This window comes from Lagenorhynchus albirostris, chromosome 4 (assembly GCF_949774975.1).
Source record: "Lagenorhynchus albirostris chromosome 4, mLagAlb1.1, whole genome shotgun sequence".
In the NCBI taxonomy this organism is placed as follows: Eukaryota; Metazoa; Chordata; class Mammalia; order Artiodactyla; family Delphinidae; genus Lagenorhynchus; species Lagenorhynchus albirostris.
This window is the reverse complement of record NC_083098.1, coordinates 75,998,955-76,022,178: the sequence shown is the minus strand read 5'-3', so window position 1 is coordinate 76,022,178 and position 23,224 is coordinate 75,998,955. Positions and strand designations below refer to the sequence as shown.

The following is a 23,224-nucleotide window of genomic DNA, read 5'->3' as shown; positions in this document are numbered from 1 at the left end:
TCCCACAGGGTACATGTCCTGCCTGCTCTTGACGGGGCTTCTGGTGATGTCCCAAACCTTCCTTACATGGAGAGCAATTTTCTACACTTCAAGCCTAACCGAACCTCTGAGAAGGTGTTGGGGTGAGGGGGGGTGAGGGAGGGAACAGTGCTCACATGAGATTCTAAAAACGTCTCATTTCAAAGGCAGTGAGACAAGGATCTCTGACTAGATTCTGTTCACGTTTGTTTTCATTCATTCTGTGTGGCTCTATTAGTAATGTCCGGTGAGTGAGAGGTTCATCTTTATATACTTACCAATGCTCTTCTACCCATGTTCTGGAATTAAAGAAGATGAATTGTCCCGGGGGCTTTATCTTGCAAAGGTGCTGAGCGGCGCCAGACGTCCTCTGTCTATGAGAGGCGCCCTGCTTCCTCCTCTCCTTTCCACCTGCTCCAAGAGCCTGCAGACCTCACGGCAGGCCTCTCCTCCTTTGTGAGCTGCCCTTCCTGACCTCCTGGCACTTCCCCGTTGCCCCTCACATCCCCACAGCACTGGACTCGGTCTCTTACGTTTCATTTTAGAAATTCACGTTGAAAGGGTCTCAGGGCTCCAGTCTACCCTGGGGATAAAGTGGTTTGTTGGAGGCCGTTCTGGGAGAGAGAGATTGACTCCCGGCTGGAAACCACCCAAGTCCCAGTTCTGTCCACTGTCTCAGGCTGACTTGACTATTTATAGTTCTAGAATACACCATGTCTTCTTCTCATGGATTTAGCTTCATATTTCTTTACCTTTGTTCATCCCTTTCGTCATACTCTGAATTCCTCTTTGGTTTTAATTTCTGTTCTATAATCATACGGCACTGAGAAATGGCCTTCTCCCACCTGGGTAGGGGAAGGGAGGGTTGTGTGGGTGTGTGCAGGGGAATGGAGAAAGGAACCAGAATTTCCTGAGCATTTACAGTGTGCCCAGATTATAATCCACCTCCTTTAATCTTCTGAAGAATCCTGCAAGGAAGGTAATAATTCCACCGCCAGTTTAAAGATGAGGAAACTGAGGCTCAGAGAGATGAAAGCTGGGGTCACACAGGCGGTAACATTCACTGTTTCTGAAAACCTCTGTGCCAGGCACTGTAGGGGTACTTGAAATAACTTCCATTCTCCACACCAACCCCACAGTCCATTTTCAGTCCCTGCTACAGATGCAGAGAAGGGAGGCTCAGAAGGATGAGCTCCTAAGTGGCAGATTCGGATCCAGGACTCCGCCACGTCTGCCTGATGCCACGGCCTAGACGCCAGGCAGCTGGCCCTCCGCTGCCCAGCCCCGGCTCCTCTAAGCAAAGTCCCCAGCGCATGGAGCTCTCCCCTCCTCTGCTTGCAGACGCTGGCCCTCCCTGCCCGGCCCGTGGTCCCTGTCGGGCTTCCCTCCACCTCCCTGCTGCTACCCTGGGCTCGTGGCCCCGCCTGGCTGCCGCGGCCACATCTGCTCTTGCTATCAGCCTGCTGCACACTGGCCTGCAGTCCCAGCTCAGTAATAAAGACGTCCAGGCTGGGGCGGGGGCCAGCACAGCCCACAGCCCGTCCGCCTCAGCACCGGATCCTTGTCCGTCGAGATGTCTGGCTTTCGAGCTTCCTCCCTGCCGCAAATCAAAACCATCCGAACACTCTGCGGCGGGCCTGGCGCTGCGCCGGGGACCACGATGGCTCCCTGTCAGCGCCCGGCCACCGGGCTGCCCTGAGCCCCAGGTTCGAGAGCTGCGGGCCTGCCTACAGTGAGCCCCTCGTTCTGGTGAAAAGCGGGATTCCGACATTCATGTTACACCCTGCAGGGGAGAAAGCAGATGTGCTTTCTGGACAAACGCACAAGCCTCTGGGCAGATCCCTCAGGGGCGAGCAGTTGGGTAACTCCAGGGCTGCACCAGCGGGGGACGGGCTGCCCGGCCAAGTCTCTGCCGGTAACTCAAGACAGGGCGCCTGGCAGTGGCCACGACCAATGACAGGGCTTTATTTGTTACAATAAATAACCCAGGAGAACTGGTGTTTTCTGCACTCCCTTCAGAGTCTAAAAGGAGAAACTTCCAGAAAGTTCTTATTGTCCTCATGACTCTCCTAATTTGGTGAGAAGAGCACAGGATGGGGGTTATCGCTGATTGTGGCAAAGATCCCGACAAGTACCCCTCACGCCTCTGCTCTCACATACCCCCCGTCGTCTGGTTTTGTCTCTTAAAATAGAGATGGAGTTTCTCTTAATGTTTCCTGGGCAGCAATGGCAGACGATATTTGTAATCCTGGATTATTTGTCATTGGGATCCTGTTTCTGGTAACCGGGGTTTAATAAATAATAGTAGTCTTGGGGCGAGCCTGATGGAAGTCTTTGTTATTGGGTAACGCTGTAATGGAGGGGTCTGGGGTCGACGGAGCCGTATCCATAGGCCCCAGCCCTCTGGGGACAACCCCTGGCTGCCGTACCTCCAAACACCTGTCGTGCCTGCTATGTTTGCTGGGAAGCAGACTCCAGAAGGAGGGTTTACAAAAGTGGAAGTCAATCGCTAAGGAGTAGTTACACCTCTATCAATTGTGTCTATAAAGAGTGGCTGATGAGATCCTTGGCAGAAGGCTTGCATTTGTCTGTGCTTGTTTTGGCTCTGACCAGCCAGGGTTTAGGGGGGTGAACACTCAGACCCAGGCGGAGAGAGGAGAAACCACAGTAAACACCCAGCTCGGCCTTTTAAGCCACCTTCAGGTGGCTGACATCTGGCGGGGGGGAAATCCCTTTAGAACTGGTGCATTTGGATGAGGTTGAAATGGTTCAGTCAGGGTGTCAGTCTCAGAGTCCACATAACTACTCTGTAGCTAACATTAGGGATGGAGAAAGTTCTCTCAGGGACAGGGCTCTGCATGGGCAATCATTAGACGTTAGCTACCAATCATGGTGATTCTTCTGTGCTCTTAGCCAGCTTGCCAAGTGCCACGTTCTAAATGCTTTACACGTATTCACTCTTTTAATTCTCACAACAACTCAACGTGGTATGTCCTATCATTGTCCAATTCATAGTCAGCTGAGACCAGGAGAAGTGAACCATTGTGCGGAGGAGGCGGGATTGGAACCCAAGCCATGGGATGGGGCTCCAGGCGCTGCTCCTGGCCTCTGGGCTGTATCATCCTGGAATTAGGTGGGACCAGGGCATTATTCCTCCTCCGTCTTCTCGTCTCCTTGTGGACCCTGGGAATGCTTCCAGATTTGCTCTTCATTTGACATTATCTGCCTTTTGAGACTTTATCATTTTGTGGGGTGAGTTCCTTGGTAGTGTCCTGTGCAGGCTGTGTTAGGGATGGCGTCCCCCTACAGCAGCCCTCTCATGAGGTAGGTACCGCTCATTACTATCAGGATTTACAGATGGAGGCACTAAGGCTTGGAGAGGTACACACTGCTGCGAGTGGCAGAGCTGAGACTTAAACCCAGACAAAACTATGGAGCTCTGTTCTAACCACTGCTCCTTCACAGGACACCAAGAGCACGATCGTTTCTCCCTCACCCCCTCCTCTCCCGGGCAGTGAGCCCAAGAAGAAGGCAATGCCAGAGAGGTTTCAGGAAGCTCCGCCCAGGGGCCCGATGCGCTACTTCCAGAGTCCCCTCTTTTTTCTTATCTGGTAAAGGCTCTTTGCAGGATTTACACCGAGTCGTGCCTCCCACCTTCTTATTCAAACTAAGCTCTGATCCCCAGGGTCTTCTTTCAGCTGACATTTCCTCCAAAGCCTTCCGCTACCTGATTGTCTGCCTAGCTCAGTTCCTCCAACCAGCGACCACAGAGATGGAAAAAGACGATTATAAACTCAACCTTTCATGTTCCCCCCATCACTCAGAGACTGCTTTGGACCACATTTAATCTAGTACTGAGAGCATTTTCGGGACATAGTAACTGCTGAATGATAATGTTTACAATCAGAAGCTTCCTCTGTTTATCATTTCAGATGAGAAGCTTTTGAATATTCTTTTATAAAAGAGAAAATTAACTTGTAAAAATACATTCAAGGCACGGAAGTAAAACACAAATACATGTCTACTGTGAAACATATTCAAATGACACAAATATATTGAGAGCGAGACGTTCCCTTTTCTTAGTCCTCCTATAATATGCTGCTTCCCAGAGGGAACCACTTGCTAGCAGTCTGGTTTTTCTATTTCCCGAAAGTTTCCTTTGCATATAGACATATGGTTTAAAACTTAACCTCGGGAATTCCCTGGCGGCCCAGTGGTTAGGACTCTGGGCTTCCACTGCTGAGGGCCTGGGTTCGGTCCCTGGTCAGGGACCTAAGATCCTGCAAGCCATGGGGTAAGGCCAAAAGAAAAAAAAAAAAACCAAACACTGATCCTTGAGCAGATCCTCACACAGGGCTCGAGTGTCAGGAGAAGCACCAGCTGCTCGTTCTGTGAGAGCCCTTGTGTCCGGGATGCGCCGCTCTCCTTCCCCATATCATGGGCAGAAGCTCTTGGAGTGCCTGGTACATACCGCTGGATAGTTGGGAATGAATGAATGAATGCATGCAGATTGGAGACACACAACAGGTTACTTCTTTTTTTAAAAAATTTTTTTTATTTTTGGCTGCGTTGGGTCTTCGTTGCTGCGTGCGGGCTCTCTCTAGTTGCGGCGAGCGGGGGCTACTCTTCATTTTGGTGCATGGGCTTCTCATTGCAGTGGCTTCTCTTGTTGTGGAGCACGGGCTCTAGGCACGCGGGCTTCAGTAATTGTAGCACACGGGCTCAGTAGTTGTGGCTCGCGGGTTCTAGAGCGCAGGCTCAGTAGTTGTGGCACACGGGCTTAGTTGCTCCGCGGCATGTGGGATCTTCCCGGACCAGGGCTCGAACCCATGTCCCCTATACTGGCAGGCAGATTCTCAACCACTATGCCACCAGGGAAGCCCCCAGGTTACTTCTTTATTTTTAGAAACGAGTGATCTTTGCTTTAATGATCATCTCTTTGGGGGCTATTTGCCATTTTCTTCCTTATTCAAATTCAAACTTCTAACTGAGTGGAATGGAAGAAGCATCCGAGGTCTCCAGTATTTCAGCACCGTGAAGGAACTGGTGTTAGGTGGAAAACATACTTGGACAAAATAAAGAACGTTGGTGTCTAGAAAACCTGCTTCAATGACATCTCAAAATGATTTCCAACCTCACAGTTTTCTCATAACAGTGTTTTGTAGAGCACTAAAAGCAGAGACACGTGAATGTTTTGGTTTACATTTTATTTCCTCTGTTTAATCCACACTAGCCACTAATTTTGCAGCTCTGTCTCTTTATTACAAACTTCTTTTAGAGATGTTAGAAATTTCCATGAACTATACACCTACAAATGTGTGGGTTCCAAGCAGTTCATTTTTGCTGGAGCTCTTATATAATTTCACTCTGTCAGTCTAGGTTTTTCTGTTATGGCTAGAAGGAAGCGTTAGACTCACAGAAAAGAAAGCTTTATACTTCTATAGAAATGTGATATCACAAAAGTCATGGGGGCTGAGGTTCCAACCCAGACTCCCTGGACTAGATATCTTTATTGGGGCCTTCCTTGGGGAGGAGAGGAAACCTTCTACAGGCAGGCACAGCCCTCCAATCAACCTCTCTCCCACTCCCGTTCCAAGCAGGCTGGCAGCCCTGCCCAGTAGGCAAACTGGAACAATGCAGCCCTTTGTACAGGCAGGCGATTTACAACACAGGCAGACAATCAGCACGGCCCTAGCCGCTACCCCTCCCTTCGGGCCTTTTCAGAAATGTCTCAGATCGAGAGAGAAACAAAGCCTCAGCTCCTATCTGCAGCATTCCCTCCTCAGCTACATAATCTTAAAAACCAAACTTTCCTCACACTCACGATTCTAAAGCATGGGGAACTTCTCCTTGAGCAACAGCGGATCAAACGTCTTGTAATCTACCAATACTCACCAACAGGCACTCATTTAGAATGAATGAACTTGCAGGCGGAATCAGAAAGATCACAGAGAGAGGGTTAAGGATAAAGTGGAATTATCATGAATTAGGCCAGCTGAAAGGCAGTTTGATGCCTTTAGAAAAATGAATTTTTTTTTTTTTTTTTTAAGAATCTCAGCAATGCCAGCAAAGTACTTCACTGTGTGGGTATCAAGATCCTTTGGGCAAAGCAACCTAAGTGTCCATCGACAGATGAATGGATAAAGAAGATGTGGCACATATATACAATGGAATATTACTCAGCCATAAAAAGAAACGAAATTGAGCTATTTGTAATGAGGTGGATGGACTTAGAGTCTGTCAAACAGAGTGAAGTAAGTCAGAAAGAGAAAAACAAATACCGTATGCTAACACATATATATGGAATCTAAAAAAAAAGGTTCTGAAGAACCTAGGGCCAGGACAGGAAGAAAGATGCAGACGTAGAGAATGGACTTGAGGACACGGGGAGGGGGAAGGGTAAGCTGGGACGAAGTGAGAGAGTGGCATGGGCATATATACACTACCCAATGTAAAACAGATGGCTAGTGGGAAGCAGCCGCATAGCACAGGGAGATCACCTCGGTGCTTTGTGACCACCTAGAGGGGTGGGATAGGGAGGGTGGGAGGGAGATGCAAGAGGGAGGGGATATGGGGATATATGTGTTCGTATAGCTGATTCACTTTGTGATACAGCAGAAACTAACACACCGTTGTAAAGCAATTATACTCCAATAAAGATGTTATAAAAAAAAAGATTCTTTGGGCATAATTCAGTCATACCCACGATTAGTAACAGGGACACTGGTTTGGGAGGCATATCTTGGATGGGGACAGAAAATAGTATTGGGATTTCCAGCTCGGGTAGGTCTCCTCTTCTCAGCAGATCCTCAGAAGCCAAGGTCTGGATGCAGCCGGTCAGTTGTAAATAACAGTTCAGGGATACTAGTTGGCTTTAGGAGTCGCGTGGACAGCACGATTACCTAACAACGGGAGGGGCAAACACACCGCAGACAATTAGGAGAACCAATCCCAGCTTATTAGATGATGAGAAATAAAATGCAACACATTTCTTTGGGGGAAGGCATGGAGTGGGTACTGTGGCGAAAAAGGCAGAAGGTGGCAGCTTGAATGCCACCGGATGCTAGCGTCCTGGGTGTAAGGAAGGGCGCACAGGCTGGGAAGGATGGCTGGCGGGACGGTGGGCTGCGTCTGTTGAGCCTTTAACCAGTGGGCACTGAGCAGGGCTGAGCCCAGCCACCACCTCGCTGCCGAACTGAACTTGATCAGACCGTTGCTTTGTGATCCAGTAATGTGACCTCAACAGAGAGGTCTCTCCCTCTTCTAGGGAGCCTTTGCTCCTTCAGGGAAATAGAGAAGGCACACTCAAGAGCTGGCTGTCGCTGTGCGTGATAATGATGACGGCTGTATTAATTTCTTAGTACCCCAAACTTCAATAACAGAAAGTTACCGTCTCACACTTCTGGAGGCCAGAAGTCCAAGAGCAGGGTGTTGGCAGGGTTGGTTGCTTCTAAGCGTTGTGAGGGAGGATCTTCCCTCTTAAGCTCCCTTATGTCTTCACATTGTCTTCCCTCTACGTGTGTCTGTCTCTGTGTCCACATTTCCCCTTTGATCAGGACACAGTCATATAGGATTAGAGCTCACCCTAATGACCTCATCTTAATTTGAACATCTGCAAAACCTATTTCCAAATAAGGCCACATTCACAGGTACTAGGGGTTCAGACTTTAACATCTTTTGGGAGGGACACCGTTTGACCCATAACGATGATAATAATGATGATATCTGCTAATATTTATTAGTTCTTATGGTGGGTCAGGCACTGAGGATGATCTCATTTAATCTTCATAACAACCCTATGAAGTAGGTACATATATTACTCCTATTTTGCAGATAAGCAAAATAAAGTACAGAAAGGTTAAGCAACTTGTCCAAGGACACACAGGAAGCAGAAGCAGTTGAGTCAGGATTCTAACCCAGGCAGGCTGGCTTCAGCGTCCAAGTGTCTGTCTGGTCACTCCTCTATCATCAAGGGCTCTGAGAAGGCTGCTTACTTCCCTAGTCCACATGGACCTTTGGGCCTCTCTGGCCTGTCGTCGTGATGTCCCTCTCTGCTTCCCTGAGACTGGGCCGTTCTTCTGGGGCACATTTCCCTCTGCAGCACTGGGAGAGCTCGTTCCCCAGGGCTGGGCTGGAGCAGTGATGCGCTCTGTCAGGCTGGTAAGGTTTTGCCAAGGCAGGGGTTGTACACCCAGTAGATAAGGGGGTGACTATGGGAAGTGGGAAGGAGGTATGAGTCAGATGCCACAGCCCAGCCCCTGAGCGCGGGGGGTCACAGGCCGGCAGCAGGCCTGGCTTCAAGGGGCCACATCGCCTGGCCAGGCCTCTTGCGGGGAAGCAAGTTGGCACTCACACCTCACTCTCTACCCCTCCCACCCCCAAAGCTATCCCAGGTGGAACCAAAGCAATGAATTAACCAATTCACTGGCCAAAACCAGAGCCTACGCGCCAATGTGGAGGAGAAGCTGAGGGAGGGGAGGAGAGAAGGAAGCATTTTATAATTTTCTTGTGCTTGTTGTTGTTAAAGAAATGAGGTTATTAAAAAGTTTTCTGTTTAAAACAAAAATTAATCTTTGAAAGCAGTGATGTTACTATTTTTTGAAAGAGAATTATCCTTGAAAATATATGGCTAATGTCAGCCAAGTCATATTTCTGGCAGAAAAAAATACACTGCAATCTGTGCTCACATCTTTCCTAGAAAGCCATGCGATGAGAGTCTGAGGGCAGACAGTGAATATTAGCACCCCCTTATCACATGGTGTAGATACCATTTGAATATGTGGCTCTGGAGAGAGAGGACAGGGTCTCTACTCACTCCTCGGGGGCTTCCGGGCCAGGTCCAACAGATGGTTGAGAATGGCGGTGCCCAGACCTGCACGCTCACCAGATGCTAGTAGAGCCCGGCTCCACCGCGGATGGGCTACATGCCCCGGGGAGGGTCACTTCACCTGGGGCCTCACCCTATCCTTCCCAGAAGAAAAGCAACAGCCCCGAGCTTGTAGCACTGTGGCAAGGATTACAGAAGGCCAAGTGCGTAGAGCACGTGAGGTGCTCAGCAATTCCGAGCTGCTATTTGATTGTGTTTTGTGATTGCGTCATAGGCCTCCTTTTGAATCTTGTGAAAGCTAAAAACTCTCTAGAAAAATATGCATATGTGTACACACAAGATTCTGAACATAGTTTTAGGTGCGGTTTAGGTGGATAACTAGGACTCACAGACAAGTGAAGAATCCCTTATTCAGATATTTTAAAAAATGCACACATAAAGACAAAAATCCTTTGCATAAGAATAGACTCTTGAGAGGTAGGAGAGGCCAGGGAAGCTGATGGCCACAGCCCCTCCCCTGCCCTCCTGCTCGCCAGGCTCCACCACCGCTGCCAGCCCCTGGGGTCCTTAGTTCCAATGCCAAGACGGTGAATTCCTCTCTGGCTGAGGTGAGGGCAAGTGTAATGGCTAGAGTGAGTCCCACAGGATGGTTAAGTCTTACTGACAGGGTTGAGGAACTTGGAGGGGAAAGGCTGTAGACTCGGTTGATGTGGACACTTCTAGAGCAGTGATAACTAAGCTAAAAGCATCTGTCACTCTCAGGCCGTGTGCTGGGCTTTCAGTCATGGCTGACAGTGACTATGGGTTCGGTCACCTCCACCAAGCTGGAACCAAGGACCAGGACCTTCACATCTAGACATATGGGTATTTAGACAGTATGAGGGCTAAACCTGAGGGTGTCTGGGGCATGCCCCGTGGAGGGCTGTAAAGAAGCAGATGGAAAACAAAGGCAGCCTGTGAAGTAACTGAGGGGGTCTTTGAGGAGGGGAGGAAAGGAGGAAGCTGGGACCAAGGACTCTCGCCGGATAGTACAGTCGTTAAGAGCACAGACTTAGGAGTGTCCGGTTTGAGCTGGGCCCCAGCTGGCCACCTGCCAGACGACGGACCCTGGAGAATTTGCTTAATCACTCTGAGCCTCAAGTCCTCATCTATAAAGTGGGAATAATGATACCCACCTCACACGATTATCATGAGGATCAAATGTGAACGTACATAGAAAATACTTAGCACAACGACAGGCTCTGGAGGGGCTTAACATGGTACCCGCTATTATCGTCTTCATTATCATCACCATCTTCACTATTCTCATCCTCTGCTGCATTCCCTCTATTCAGCTCACAGCAGTCACTGGGGTGGACTCAGAGGAGATAAACGTGCCAGAGCCGTCTCCCCCAAGTGTAAATCTGATTGTATTTATTCATAGGTTTAAAATCCTGACTGCCTTCTCTCTACCATTTATAAGCCTGACCCAGTGCTGTGGAATAGAATAAAGAAAGAAGAATGAAAGAAATAAGGACAGTCTAAGAGACCTCTGGGACAACATAAAATGTACCAACATTCATATTATAGGGGTCTCAGAAGGAAAAGAGAGAGAGAAAGGGCCTGAGAAAATATTTGAAGAGATAATAGCCGAAAACTTCCCTAACTTGGGAAAGGAAACATTCTCAAGTCCAGGAAGCGCAGAGAGCCCCATACAGGATAAAACCAAAGAGGCACACACCAAGACACATACTAATCAAACTGACAAAAATTAAAGACAAAGAGAAAATGTTAAAAGCAACAAGGGAAAAGCAACAAATAACATACAAGGGAATCCCCACAAGATTATCAGCTGATTTTTCAGCAGAAACTCTGCAGGCTAGAAGGGAGTGGCAGTATATATTTAAAGTGATAAAAGGGAAAAACCAACAACCAAGAATACTCTACCCAGCAAGGCTCTCATTCAGACTGGATGGGGAAATCAAAAGCTTTACAGACAAGCAAAAGCTAAGAGAAATCAGCCCCATCAGACCAGCTTTGTAACAAATGCTAGAGGAACTTCTCTAGAGGGAAAAGAAAAGGCCACAACTAGAAAAAGGAAAATTATGAATGGGAAAGCTCACGAGTAAAGGCAAACATACAGTAAAGGTAGGAAATCCTCCAGACACAAATATGATATCAAAATGCAGGATGTTGGAAATGCACTTGAAATGAAGAGACCGGCAACTTAAAACAATCTTGTATGTATATAGACTGCTGTATCAAAACCTCATGGTAACCGCAAACCAAAAATCTGTAAGTCCAACCGTCTTAGAGAGCATTCCAGGACTTTAGAGACTGATGGCTGTTCAGTACTCCACACCCCACCACACCCCCTGGCCACCACACACCCCTCACCACTGGTTCCACATTCCAGCCACCCTAAATGATCTGCAGTTTCACAAATGGCACTTTGGGGATGCTTCTTCATCTGGAACGAGAGTTCCCAACTCTTTGCCTGAAGTCCTCTTAATCATCCTTCAATAATCGACTCAGGCATCACCACCTCCCAGAAGCCCTCCCAGACCACCCCTCTCTGAAGACTGAGGATGTTCCCATGGCTGTTGGTATCACATTGTATTCTTTGTTTCTTTGTTGTGCGTTGGCACAGTGCCTGATACCTAGCAGGTCCTCGATATAGTGAGTTAGCCAATGACTGATTAAATGAATGAACAAAAACAAGACTAGGAAGGAGGCAGTGAGTTTAGCCAGCAGGAAGTTTTTCACACCAGCGGGCTCTGGTATCTCAAATAGCTCTGCGTAAATTTGTCTCAAATCAGTTCAGCTGAAAACCCACTTGTCTAAAATTCCGATTTTGAAGGACAAGCAGGATCACACCACTAACATTTCCTTTATAGTATAATAGCTGATGGTCCTTAAGCATTTTCACATCTTAGGCGTCTTTTGTTCTTCAGAACGCTTTTGAGCATCTCCTGTTTTTGAGCGTATTCGACAAAAAGCATTTCTGCCTTATTTGACTGAAATAGTCCTTAAAATCACAAAAAGTTAGCTAAATGGGGGGAAATGGCACTCAAAAATGAAAAAGAAAATGCTTAAAGCAATCTGAAATTGGCCTGTTGGATATGAAATTCAAATTTTATGAACATAGTCATCAAATGTGTGATATGAGGTAAATTAAGCACTAGAGCTCCTTTCGGAGGACTGGCTTTTTCCCAGGCAACCAAGGGCACTGATGAAACTTTCCATCGGGGAGGCAAAGGTGAAGGACACCAGGGTGCCTCTGAACCAAGCCCTAAAAAGCTGCCTTTGGGGCTCCACACAGGCCCTCTACTCCAGCTGAAGGAGGGGCATCTTGTCTCTGTCCTCAGCCCACCCTGGCTCCTGCAAGAGTGACCCAGCCTGCTAGCTTTCTCTCCACCTTCTGCTTCTCCGGGCCGTAACTTGTAGGTGCCAGCATCTTCCTGTCCCATTTCTGCTGAACAGGGGGAAGCCGGCAACCCAGGATTTAGACTCCATATCCCTCTGGTTTCTAACATTGTGAAGTGAAAGGAGAGGGGGGTAAAAAATAGTTTTTCTCTATTTTTCTTTTGACCTTGGGAGATGCTTCCCAGTAAAAGCGACTAATATGCACAGGTACCAACACGCATATTCATCCAGCTGATGAACTGGTTTTGGAGCACATGTCAGATTCAAGGCACCACTCACCCCATTAGCACAGGTGCTGCACGTATACACGCACGTACACACATGTGTTAAACATAAAATGTTTGTATCGTTAAAACAGTGGGGCAGTGGATTCATTAAACAGACATGACGAGCTTTCTGGAAAACTCACTGCCTTCTCATTGCCTGAGGGGTGAGTGTGCTGTGCTTAGGCTCTCCTAAGGTACCTGATGAGATTTCAGATGCCTCTTCACTTTTGTCCCTCATGATGGTTGTTTAAAAAGAAGTCTCTTGAGGGAAAACAACAAGAACAAAAACCTTCCATTGTAAATGACTTCAGCGTTGTTACGTGGATTGCTACAAGTATCAAAGACACATGAAGTGCGTAGGAATGAAGGGTAAGGTTAAGAGGAACAATATGAACATGTGTAATGCCGTCTAATATTTCAAATGATAAGGGCCTAAGCTAACTCAGGTAAAAATAAAAATTTTGAATCTCACTGACATTTTCCTTAGAGTAAGAAACTTCAGAACAAATTAAATGTAGACCAAAAAAAGAAAAGGAAGTCGCTTGACTCTTCTCTTTGGGGCTTCAAATTTTAGAATGACCTGGAGCTACGGTATACATCCAGGATTTAGGTATCCTTGAACCTCCACAGTTGTGCAAAATCGTACGCGTATGAGCATATTTCCGGGTCTAATTTTTTTTCCTCTTACATTCTCACTAAATGTTCAGCTCCAGAAATGGAGATGCACATGAAAGTGTGGCTGGCCAACGTGCACTAGCCCATGAAGAGCTGTGATGGCAGGGTCGGCTTGGTCACTCGGCCTTCCTCTGCTTCCTGAGCTGGCCTTTCCCTGTATTTTCTGGAGGGGTCCCTCCCTGTTATTTTCCTCCCACAATCGCAGGCTTCTGCTGGCCTCTTGGCCACGACCCAGCTACAGGGTTCAGCCTGCAGAGCTGTCTGGAATGAGAGAGGCCAGTGCTGAGCACACGCACCCCAGACCAGGGCAAGCCCGCGAAGTCTCCTGCTCATGGCTGTGGCTGTTTGCCGTGGGGTTGAGAGGTTGCCTCTTTGATCCTTTTTTTTTTGTAGTCAGGAAGGAGGGCCTTCTCCAGCTGCCCACTTTCTCTCAGCACGTTTACCAAGCACCACAGATGGAGAGCGGAGAAAACACCCCATTTTAGAGTATAGCAACCATCCTCTAGGACTAGCAGCTGCTAATGCGGTTTCTGGATTCCACTGTTTCATGCTATCCTTACCATCTTTTGTAAAAGAGAATTCATTTCTGGATGTGCCTTAAGTGACTTCTATCAGCAGTTTCCTTTGAAGAGCAGATCCCCGGATGCCTTGCAAATCTCAGCTCACCAGCCTTCTGCTCCAGGGGAAGCCGGTGCCCGTATGAAGGAACCTCTTGCCTCCAAGCCCCCAGGTATTCCCATCACAGCACCTGCCTATGTTCCTGGAACACTCATGTCTAGCTGGAGCTTCCGTGTTTAATGTCAGTCAATCACTTACTATTAGAATGTAAGTTCCATGAAAGCAGGAACGAGTCTGGCTTGGTCACCGCTCTATCCTCAGCACAAAGAACAGTGCTTGGCACAGAGTAGATGCTCAATAAATGTTTACTGGATAATCGACTAATCCAGTTTAAGAGACTGTAAGTTCCTGCACCTGGGTCCAAAAAGCACCCATGTTGATATACAGTAGGTACGGATCATAGCAATTGATACAAAAGACAGAGTGGTTTTAGTTGTCCATAATCCCAGAATCAGTAACAGGTTGGCGTAGTCTACAGAAAAGCTGCTTTTATCTTATGCTTCAATAATGCAAGTACGGTTTCTAGTATTCAATATGCAATGAGTAATCACGACAGCTGGTACCAGGTCCTGTTTGAGGGATTAAAGTAAGTGCAAAGTCCTGAGGCTGGAGAGGAGCAGGCCAGCAGAAGGGTGGTAGGGAAAGAAGGCCCAGCGGCAGGGAGGGGCCGTGGTAGGAGGAGGAGGGGGCCCCAGGGCCTCTGCACTGATCAGCCCATGGCAAGGGCGCTCAGTTGTAAGTGAGCATGAGAGGGAGAGACCTGGGGGCCCGGGAGAGCTGCCCGGGAGCTGAGGCACTCAGGTCCACGGCACGGGCTGGGGTGGGGAAGCTGGAAGAACTGAAGATACTCGGTTTGGAGAAGAGTGGCCCTGGGGGAAGACCTGTGGAGGAGGGAAGAGGCTGATCTGCTCGTAGATTCTGTGTGGCCCAGGAGTTAGAGGCAGCAGCGGTGACACAGCAGCAGGCAAGGCTGCTCCTGCAGCCCCAGGTTCTCTGAGCCACTCTCTCTGCAGATGATCGAGCACAAGGTCAGTCAGACTGCAGCCGAGCCACTGAGCCACTACAGATTTCAGGTCTCTGCTGTCAAACTCAGGTCACACGGCTTTGAAAACGTCTGCATTTTATCCTTTTAGAGCGGGGATTAACAGTCTGGCAGGCTATTAACAATGCATCACTGTTCGGAAGAGCTAAGAATTTGGTTCACCGTGTTAGGGGCAGTGAGAAGTGTGCTTTCTGATAAAAAAGAATGTCTTGCTCAAAAAGGCAATTGCTCACCAAACAGATCCTGAACACTGCGGACAGAGAGGGTGTGAGACGAGGCCGAATTTACCACTTTATCAGAAATTCCACCAGCTATGACCATGACAGGTGTGAGTAATGGTAGGAATGGTCACAGCCAATGACTGGTCACTCCCTTGTTCAAGAACATACCATGGCTCCCTAGATACAGGTCACCTTCCTAAGGAGGGTGTCTGGAGACCCTGGGAAACCAGGCCTTCTCTACGTCTCAGGTGTCCCGGCCACCCTGACACCAAGCCAGTTCTCCTGCCTCACATCAGGCCGTCAGGCCACAAGGCTTCCGGAGCTCCTGCCCTGTGCTCAGGCCTGGGAAGGCCCAGCCTCTGTCCTCAAGGAATTCGTGTTTGCTTGAGGAGGCTTTGTCAGCAACGGGAAGCAGTCGGTGAGCCCGCTGAGTGCTGCACTACGGAGTACAGATTACGGATGCCAGCAGAGGTGGGGGCTCCTTGGCTGGCTGAGTGCGGATACACAGAGTGGGTGGAGCTGGGAGACAAGGGCACTGTACACTGCCCCCCACCCAGACCAGCAGCCAGGCGTGGCTGGAATACCCCCTGGGCTCCGTGTGCCTGTGGTGGACAGTCCCCCACGTAAGCCAGGGTCCTACCTGAAGCACTGCACTGGCATCTCTGTTCTGCTTTCTCTAAACCACAGAAAGCCGCTGGCTGCAATGCAGACATGGCAAAGCTGAAGACAGGCCCCGAAAGCAAGTCTCAATTGGGCGGGGGGCGAGGGTCAATGGGAAGGTGTCCCAGGCTCCCGGTGCCCCAGCAGGACAGTTCTGAGGCCCCTCAGCCCCCAGAGGACAGAGCCTCGGTTGCCCATAGCAGTAAGCAGCCGGGCAAGGCACTCTTTTCCCAACCACCCTGCCCCGTAGCCTAAATGAGAAAACGGAGGGCTTTTCTCACTCCAATCACCTAGCTAGTAAAAGGCGGAGGGAGGATGCAGACTCGGGCCTGGAAAACCTAGAGGGCTGTGTCTTAACCACCGGGCATTTGCGTGGGGAGGAGGACGGGACCTGGCAGGAGGCTACAGAGGAGAAAGATACTACACTTGTCATTGTCATGACAAGGGCCCTTCCCAAACTCCTCCAGCCCCGTCCTCTCCCTGCCACAGGGCAGAGATGGTCCCCGGGAGTCACCCTCAATTATCTGGAGTCTGGAAAGCAGCCAAAACTCTTGAGTAATTAAGCACCGATTGGACGCCAGAGAATTCAAGCCCTGTAGGAATTGGGAATAGCGCTTCAGCACTTGCCACCCAGAGGTAGGAGAGGTCTCCCCCTTCCCTCCACCCACAGTAGGTCCTGGCCCTGGGACAGGCAGAAGAAGCAGGGGGAAAGGAGGCAGCGGGATGGAGATAGGAGCGCGGGGGAGCCTAATGAAGGCCCTGGTCTGCCCTCCCCACTCCTGCCTCAGGCCTCCCGTTCAGATCATATCACTGAGGACTCGGTACCTGGGTTCCTGGCTTCAGGGATGGCACAAGGTCTTTGATCATTTTGGCTTCCGAGACTGTGACCCCGCCCACCACGAAGAGAATCAGAAGAGGGTGGTCGCTGGGATGAGGCCGGCTCACCTGCAAAAGAAACCACCGCCGGCATCAGAGGCGTCTTCAGGTGAGATGAACAACCCTCAGAGAGGGTGGGATCTGTTAGGGGTCGGATGTGTTAGTGGTCTGTGAGTGCACTGACCAGGAACATGCACAGCATGTCACCTTCCTACAGCCCTTTCAATAAATATTTTACTGAAAGCAAAGTTACAGGAGTGGGCACTATTAAATACGCAAGAAGACTGAGGGCAACTTCCCCTCTTGTTCGGTCTGCAGGTCTCAGCATAAGCGTGCTCCTGCCTTACAGAGCTCCGTGCATCTCCTTCCAAGCACGTGTCACAGCCTGGGGTCACCATCTCTCCCCTGACGGCCGTCTCCTCTAATGGAACACAAGCTCCACGAGGCGGTGATCTTGTCTGCCGGCTTCACTGCTAAATGCCCGGCGTGCCTAGCGCAGTTTCTGGCTCAGAGTAGGTGCTCAGTAAATGTCTGTGGAATTGACGGATGGTTAGAGCCCTAGGAGGGGGCGGTGGAGGGTGGGCAAAGATGCAAGAGCCCTGCACCCACCCTCGAGTGCAACCTTCACGCCCTTACCTTCTGCAAACCAGCCTCAGTCAGCTGAGGTTGGCCTCAGCCAGAGCTGAGGCCCTGCTCCGCGTGCAGCACTGCACTGGAGGTCGTGGAGAATTCCTCCCGGTGCCTCATGATTTCACCAGTGAGGCAAAGTATTATAAAACAACTAAAATGAGGGCTTCCCTGGTGGCGCAGTGGTTGAGAGTCCGCCTGCCGATGCAGGGGACACGGGTTCATGCCCTGGTCCGGGAAGATCCCACATGCCGCGGAGCGGCTGGGCCCGTGAGCCATGGCCGCTGAGCCTGCGCGTCCGGAGCCTGTGCTCCGCAACGGGAGAGGCCGCAACAGTGAGAGGCCCGCGTACCGCAAAAAAACCCCAAAAACCAAAAACAAACAAACAAAAAAAACAACTAAAATGAGAATGTCTCCCAGTAATCTCTCAGGAAATGTGCAAGGCCAACATATAGACCTAGTGACTAACTGAAGGGGACGAGAGGGGGTTCCTGAAGACAGTGTGTTTGAGCCCTACCTGGAAGCCCGGGATGGTTCGGTGAGAAGTGGGCAGAAGTGTTGTGAGCCGAGCGCCGCAGGCAAGCGGTCACCAGGTCGGGGGAGCAGGCCAGAGGCCCAGCCGGGACAGCAGCAATGGAGTCCTTATGGGAAGGATGCTGTCAGCTGCCTGCATGGCCACTGAAGCCCGAGGTGGGAGAAACAGGCTTGACTCCAGCCAGGAGAGGGTAGACAAAGGTGGTAAATGTCTGTACTCATTCACACCCACTAACACACAAGCCATCTTTGGGCCAAGGGACGGTCCCCTGGAGCAGCAGGGTGGGACATCAGGCTGACAGGAAGAGAGGAAGCCCCTGCTCTTACCCCAACTCCAACTCCTTTCTCAATTTGGTTCTTTTGACTCCCCTGCTTAAATATACCCACTTTTCGATGTCTTGTTTTAAAAACACTTAAAAAGGTAATACAGTAAGTATTTCCAGTTATATAAGTTGCACCTTGGCCTCTGGAGAGGAAACTCAGAGTGGACGGGGGGAGGGAGGTAGAGAAATAGGGGAATGGAGGGAGAGAAATGAAAGGCAGAAAGAAAGAAGGAAAAGTAGGTCTAAACTCTTTCAAAATGGGTGGTGGTGAACACTGGAAAAGTTACAAAACTCTTTGATCTTTACCTCACCCCACCCCCCAACCTTCTGCACTGTAGCTCTATCCCCTTGACTGCATTTGTTGACTGCTGTCTTCCAGTCCGAGTACCACACACTCACGGCCATCCTGCTTCTGTTCCACTGTTCCCCTGGAGCTGCTCTCACTGCAGTCACCAATGGCCGTCATATGTAGGAGTCGATAGACAGTTCTTTGTCTTCATTTAACTGGACATTTCTGTGGCATTTGTCACAGTGGATAACACCCTTCTTGGCTTCCACAGTAGCACACTGTCTTGGTTATTTCTTTTACCTTTCCACTGATTTCTTCTCAAATTCCTTCATAGGTTCCTTTTCTTGGTCTGCCCTTTAAGTGTCAACGCTCCTTAGGGTTCCATCTTTGGCCCCTTGCTTCTCTCACTTGAGGACCTCGTCTACTCATATGCCTTCAAGAATCCTTTATATGCTTCCCAAATCTATGTCTTTAGCACCACTGTTGAGTTCCTGTGGCCATCTCCACCTGGATGCCTCCTGGGATCCCTCAACTCAACAGATTTCAAATTTGACGCGTGATCTTTCCCCAAGTCTATTCCTTCTGTTGACTTTCTAAGAACATCACCTCCTTCACAGTCACCTGAGTCAGACCCTTGAGAGTCATCTTGGACTGTGCTGTCTTTTTCACCTCCCAGATCAAGTCCTGTTAATTCTTCCCCCTCCAATTCACTGATCTCTCCTTGATTTCCACTATCCCTGCTCTGGTCAGCTCTCATTCCTTCTTTACTAGATTATTGTTAGAGTCTTCTAATTTGTCTCCCTGTCCCTGGTCTGGCCACACACACACACCCCCACCCCAATCCAGTCTCCTCGTTCCTGCCTAAGTAAGCTTTCGAAAGTGCAAATATTTATTATTGAAGTTTTGTGCGTTATCTTATCCGATTGTCAAAAATCCTTAGGAGGCAAATACAATCATTGGCGCATTTTACAGATGGAGAGACTGAAGTTTACACGTCGTGACTAAACCTTAGAGCCAGGGGCCAAACTGCAGAGGCTACACTCTTAAACACCCCTCAGCTCCATCACATGCTCACGTTCTTTCCGGGGAGTCTCCTAACTCTGAGGATAAAGTTCAGACTCCTCAATTCAGTATACAAGGCTCTTCTCACATGGCTTTGCTTTATGCCTCTATTTTCATCTCCTCCATATGCACTATTTGCTGGAGTCACTCACGAGGACTTGAGCCATCCAGGAATGCAAGGTCTTTTTTAAAAAACTTTTTGTTAAACATACAACACTTTACTGAACATTTGCGCTGAAAAGAGCATTTATCACAAGTGTGCAGTTCAATTTATTTTCACAAGCTAAACAAATCCTTGTGACCAGTACCCAGATCGGGAAACAGAAAGCCAGCACTCTGGATCCCCACGCAGGCCCCCTTTGTGTCACTACCTCACCAAGGGGTAACGGCCATCTTGACTTCTAGCCACTCGATATCAGATTGAGTTTTGCTCAATGATATACCCTGGGGATTTGTCCATATTAGTAGGAAAGATCTTTAGCCCACAGGCATTGGTTGGGACCGCACCAGTGGGTTTTGGCCTGTCTGTGCCCATGACATTCCAGTTATTAAACAGTTAGAGCACCAACTGCGTCATCTTGTTTTATGTGGCACGGACAGTTTCCTCTGTGTAAAGCACCCCTGCCTCCCCTTCTGTACCTCCTTCCTTTTTACTCTCTTTAAAAGGCACCCTCGCCTCTAAAAAGTTCCCCCTAACCACCTCTCAACTCCTGCCCCATGAGCCGAATCTGACAGATACCTCTGCCTTGGCCTTGTCACACTGGACTGCGACCTTGATAGACCTGTCTATCTCCTCTCCTAGGCTGTAAGCTACTGGAGGGTAGGGATTGATCATATTTATTTCGGTATTTTGGGGTCTGAGCGTAGAGCTAGCTCATGATAAACTTTCAACAAATGTTGCATGAATAAAATGAATGAATGAATGAATGAGGTCCACAGGGTAACTGGAGATATTCTTCTTTTCTTTGAGATCTTTTAGACACTCTCTCTTTGCTTTACGTGTGGTTCTTCCTGGCTGAGTAACTACCCGGGGTTCCTTCCAACCCTACAAACAATTGTTTCTCACTTAATGCTGGGACAGAAATACAACTGGCTGCAGAACTTCAAGTGGTACAGTATGTTCCCAGAGACATATGCTTTCCATAAGAGAGTCTGGACTCTGAAGTACATTGTGAGAATCTCGGAAGGATGTATTGAAAGATGAAAAGGAAAAAAGAAATGAACTGCAACAACAAAGAACAATACCCTTTGGCCAACGAATTGAGGGAATGTTGATTGTGGTACAAATTAACGGGCCCCATTAATGCATGTTGCTGTTTGCCATTTTGGTTTCTGTTTAGATTTATGTTTTGATATCAGATTTCCTTTTAGAACATGTCAAATCGGCAGGCTATTGGGAAGTGGAACCTTTCCAGTCTTTTCCATCAGAATAACACATTCCTTATAACCAGCCACATTCGGCTGAGTCCCACTTGTATGTGGGTTCATGGTGTAAGGCACTTTGATGATGAAAGATTTAAGCGTCATTACTGCCGTCACAAACACACAGATTAAGAAAGCAAGTCAGACTCATTGCTCTTTCTTTCATTTTCTAAACCTTCGCTGGCTGGGATTTTAAGACGTCAGGTTCTGGTCAGAGAAGATAGTTTCTCCCCACCATCCATCCAGCCTTTGAAGCAGGGGCTGCCGACACCTTCTCTGCAGCTGTGGTCCCGAGGGCACTCTTTGATGTCCTGACTGGTTTCTATGAGAAGGGTTTCCTCTGCTCCCCGTTTCTCTGGAGTTCTCCAGGCGTTCCAAGAACCCAGCTGCTGATTCTCCTCCAATCTGTTTCCCTACATGTGTGACTTACTTGTCCCCAGCACAGGCAAGGGTCAGGTCCCCCACCCTCCAACGATGGGCCGGGCCTCGTAGGAGGGAGACAGCGTAATGGGAGCGGTGGCCCAAAGGGCACTGGGCCCTGAGACCCGCCATGCTGACTTTGAAGGTGGCTTGGTAATGGCTTTTCTCCCAACAGGAGGAAGTAACAGCACTGCCACTGCCGCCAAACACTTCAGGTCTAGCACAACCTTTTACTCATTTATTCATCCAGTCCACAAATATTTATTGAGCAACTACTATGGGCCAGACACTGCTCTAGGCACTGGGGACTCCGCAGCGAACGAACCCGAGAGGACTCCCTGCTGCACAGAGTTTATATTTTCGTTGGGGAGAGTGACAAAATACAAAAGTAAATTGGTAAGTGAAGAAGGTGATAAGTGTTGCGGAGGAAAATAAAGCAGGGGGTGGGGCAAGCGTTACTCTGCACAATCTTAGACTCTATGAAGTAGGTAGAAGCTCCATTCTACAGATGGAGACAGTGAGGCTTACAGAGGTGAAGTGACTTGTCCCAAGTTTTCCAATTGATAAGCTGTAGCGTTGAGACAGAAATCCAGGTCTGTCTCATACCAGAGTGGGATACATTCCACATGCTCTCATTTATAAACAGATTCTTCAAACTGACAGCATTTTTACTAGCTTTCATCTCTTAAAACTCTGTACTTTTAGTTCTTCAGCAACGTCAGCCAATTACCAGGTTCCTCGTGGGTCTTTATTTAATCTCATCGCAAAGGCTGCCATCTGCCATCAGCTCAGCCTAACTGTTGCATTTGCTGCAGTGGATGGCTTCTGCTTTCCAGAAACTTCCTCCCCAACCCTCTCTGCTCTCTAAGCCCTCTCAGTTTCTCTTCTTCCTCATGGATTCTCCTCTTGCTTGACCTGCCCCATCACGTACTGTGTTCCTGACTGCTTGGGCCTCTTCTCGCAAACACCGTCCCTGGGTGGCCCTATCCTGTCCACGGTCTGGCCCTCACATGGGCCAGTGGCCCCTCAGCTCTGCTGAGCTGCAAAGCTGTCTCACAGGCACCTAAATTCTAAAATGCAAGTTATTTTCTTCTCCATTCCTGCTTCCAAGTCAGAGAGAACGTTAACACCTGCCATCCAGCCATCCCCGACTGGGTGACTGACCCTGGACAATGTTCTCTCATTTACTTCCACATCCCATCAATGCCCGGTCCTGTGGGACCCTCTGGCGCTGCATCACTGCCCTCATTCCCTCGGCCCCTACCTCACCCCAACTCTCATCTTCTCACCTTCTCTCCCCAGCCTGATGCTAGTCTGGCCATGTTCCCCCACCCCCTCTCTCAGTGCTTCCAGGTGATCTTTATAACACATACACTGGTTATAAATTCCTAAAAAACATTCCACAGAACCTCATTGTTTTTGGTCGAATGTCAAGCCTCCAGCCCTTCGTGATCTGCCTTCTGCTTATTTCTCTATCTTACCTTCTTCCACTCTTTACAGGCTGCTCTTAGACCCAGCCATTTGGAGCTACCTGGAATTCCTTTCATGTAGCCCAGCATTTCATCACTTTGTTCCTCACTCCTACTGGTTGGACACACTGAGCTCCCCCTTCTGTGTCCTCACACCCCACCCAGATACCACTTATCTCTCGTCCCCTCAACCCTCAGTGTTCTTGTCCATCTCCCTAACAAACTGTAAGCTCTCCAATGTAAGCTATGCCATGGAAGGTAGGATGGCTACTTTGTCTCTGTATCTTCCTTCCCCACAAGAGTGACTAGCACACAAGAGGCTCTTGATAATTGCTCACAGGCAAACAAAGTTCGTCGCCTGCCAAAACCAAGTTTTTGTTTCACGATTCCTACCAAAATCCATCTCACTAGACCTTATGGATCAAATTTAGCGAATGTTAGACAAAAATCAAACCACAGTATGTAGCATA

The 23,224-nt window shown here is 48.9% G+C and overlaps 1 protein-coding gene across 1 annotated transcript in view; it reads right to left on the bottom strand.

The window, feature by feature from the left end:
• Positions 1-3,937: 3,937 nt before the first annotated feature.
• The window catches only part of SCFD2 (sec1 family domain containing 2), a 396,683-nt gene continuing 377,396 nt past the window's right edge, over positions 3,938-23,224 (bottom strand). The window contains exons 8-9 of the mRNA XM_060148195.1: positions 16,558-16,677; positions 3,938-6,920 (exon numbers count right to left, since the gene is read on the bottom strand). Of these exons, the coding sequence (XP_060004178.1) occupies positions 6,828-6,920; positions 16,558-16,677 (213 nt within the window). The 3' untranslated portion in view covers positions 3,938-6,827. The remainder of the gene's footprint in view (positions 6,921-16,557; positions 16,678-23,224) is intronic.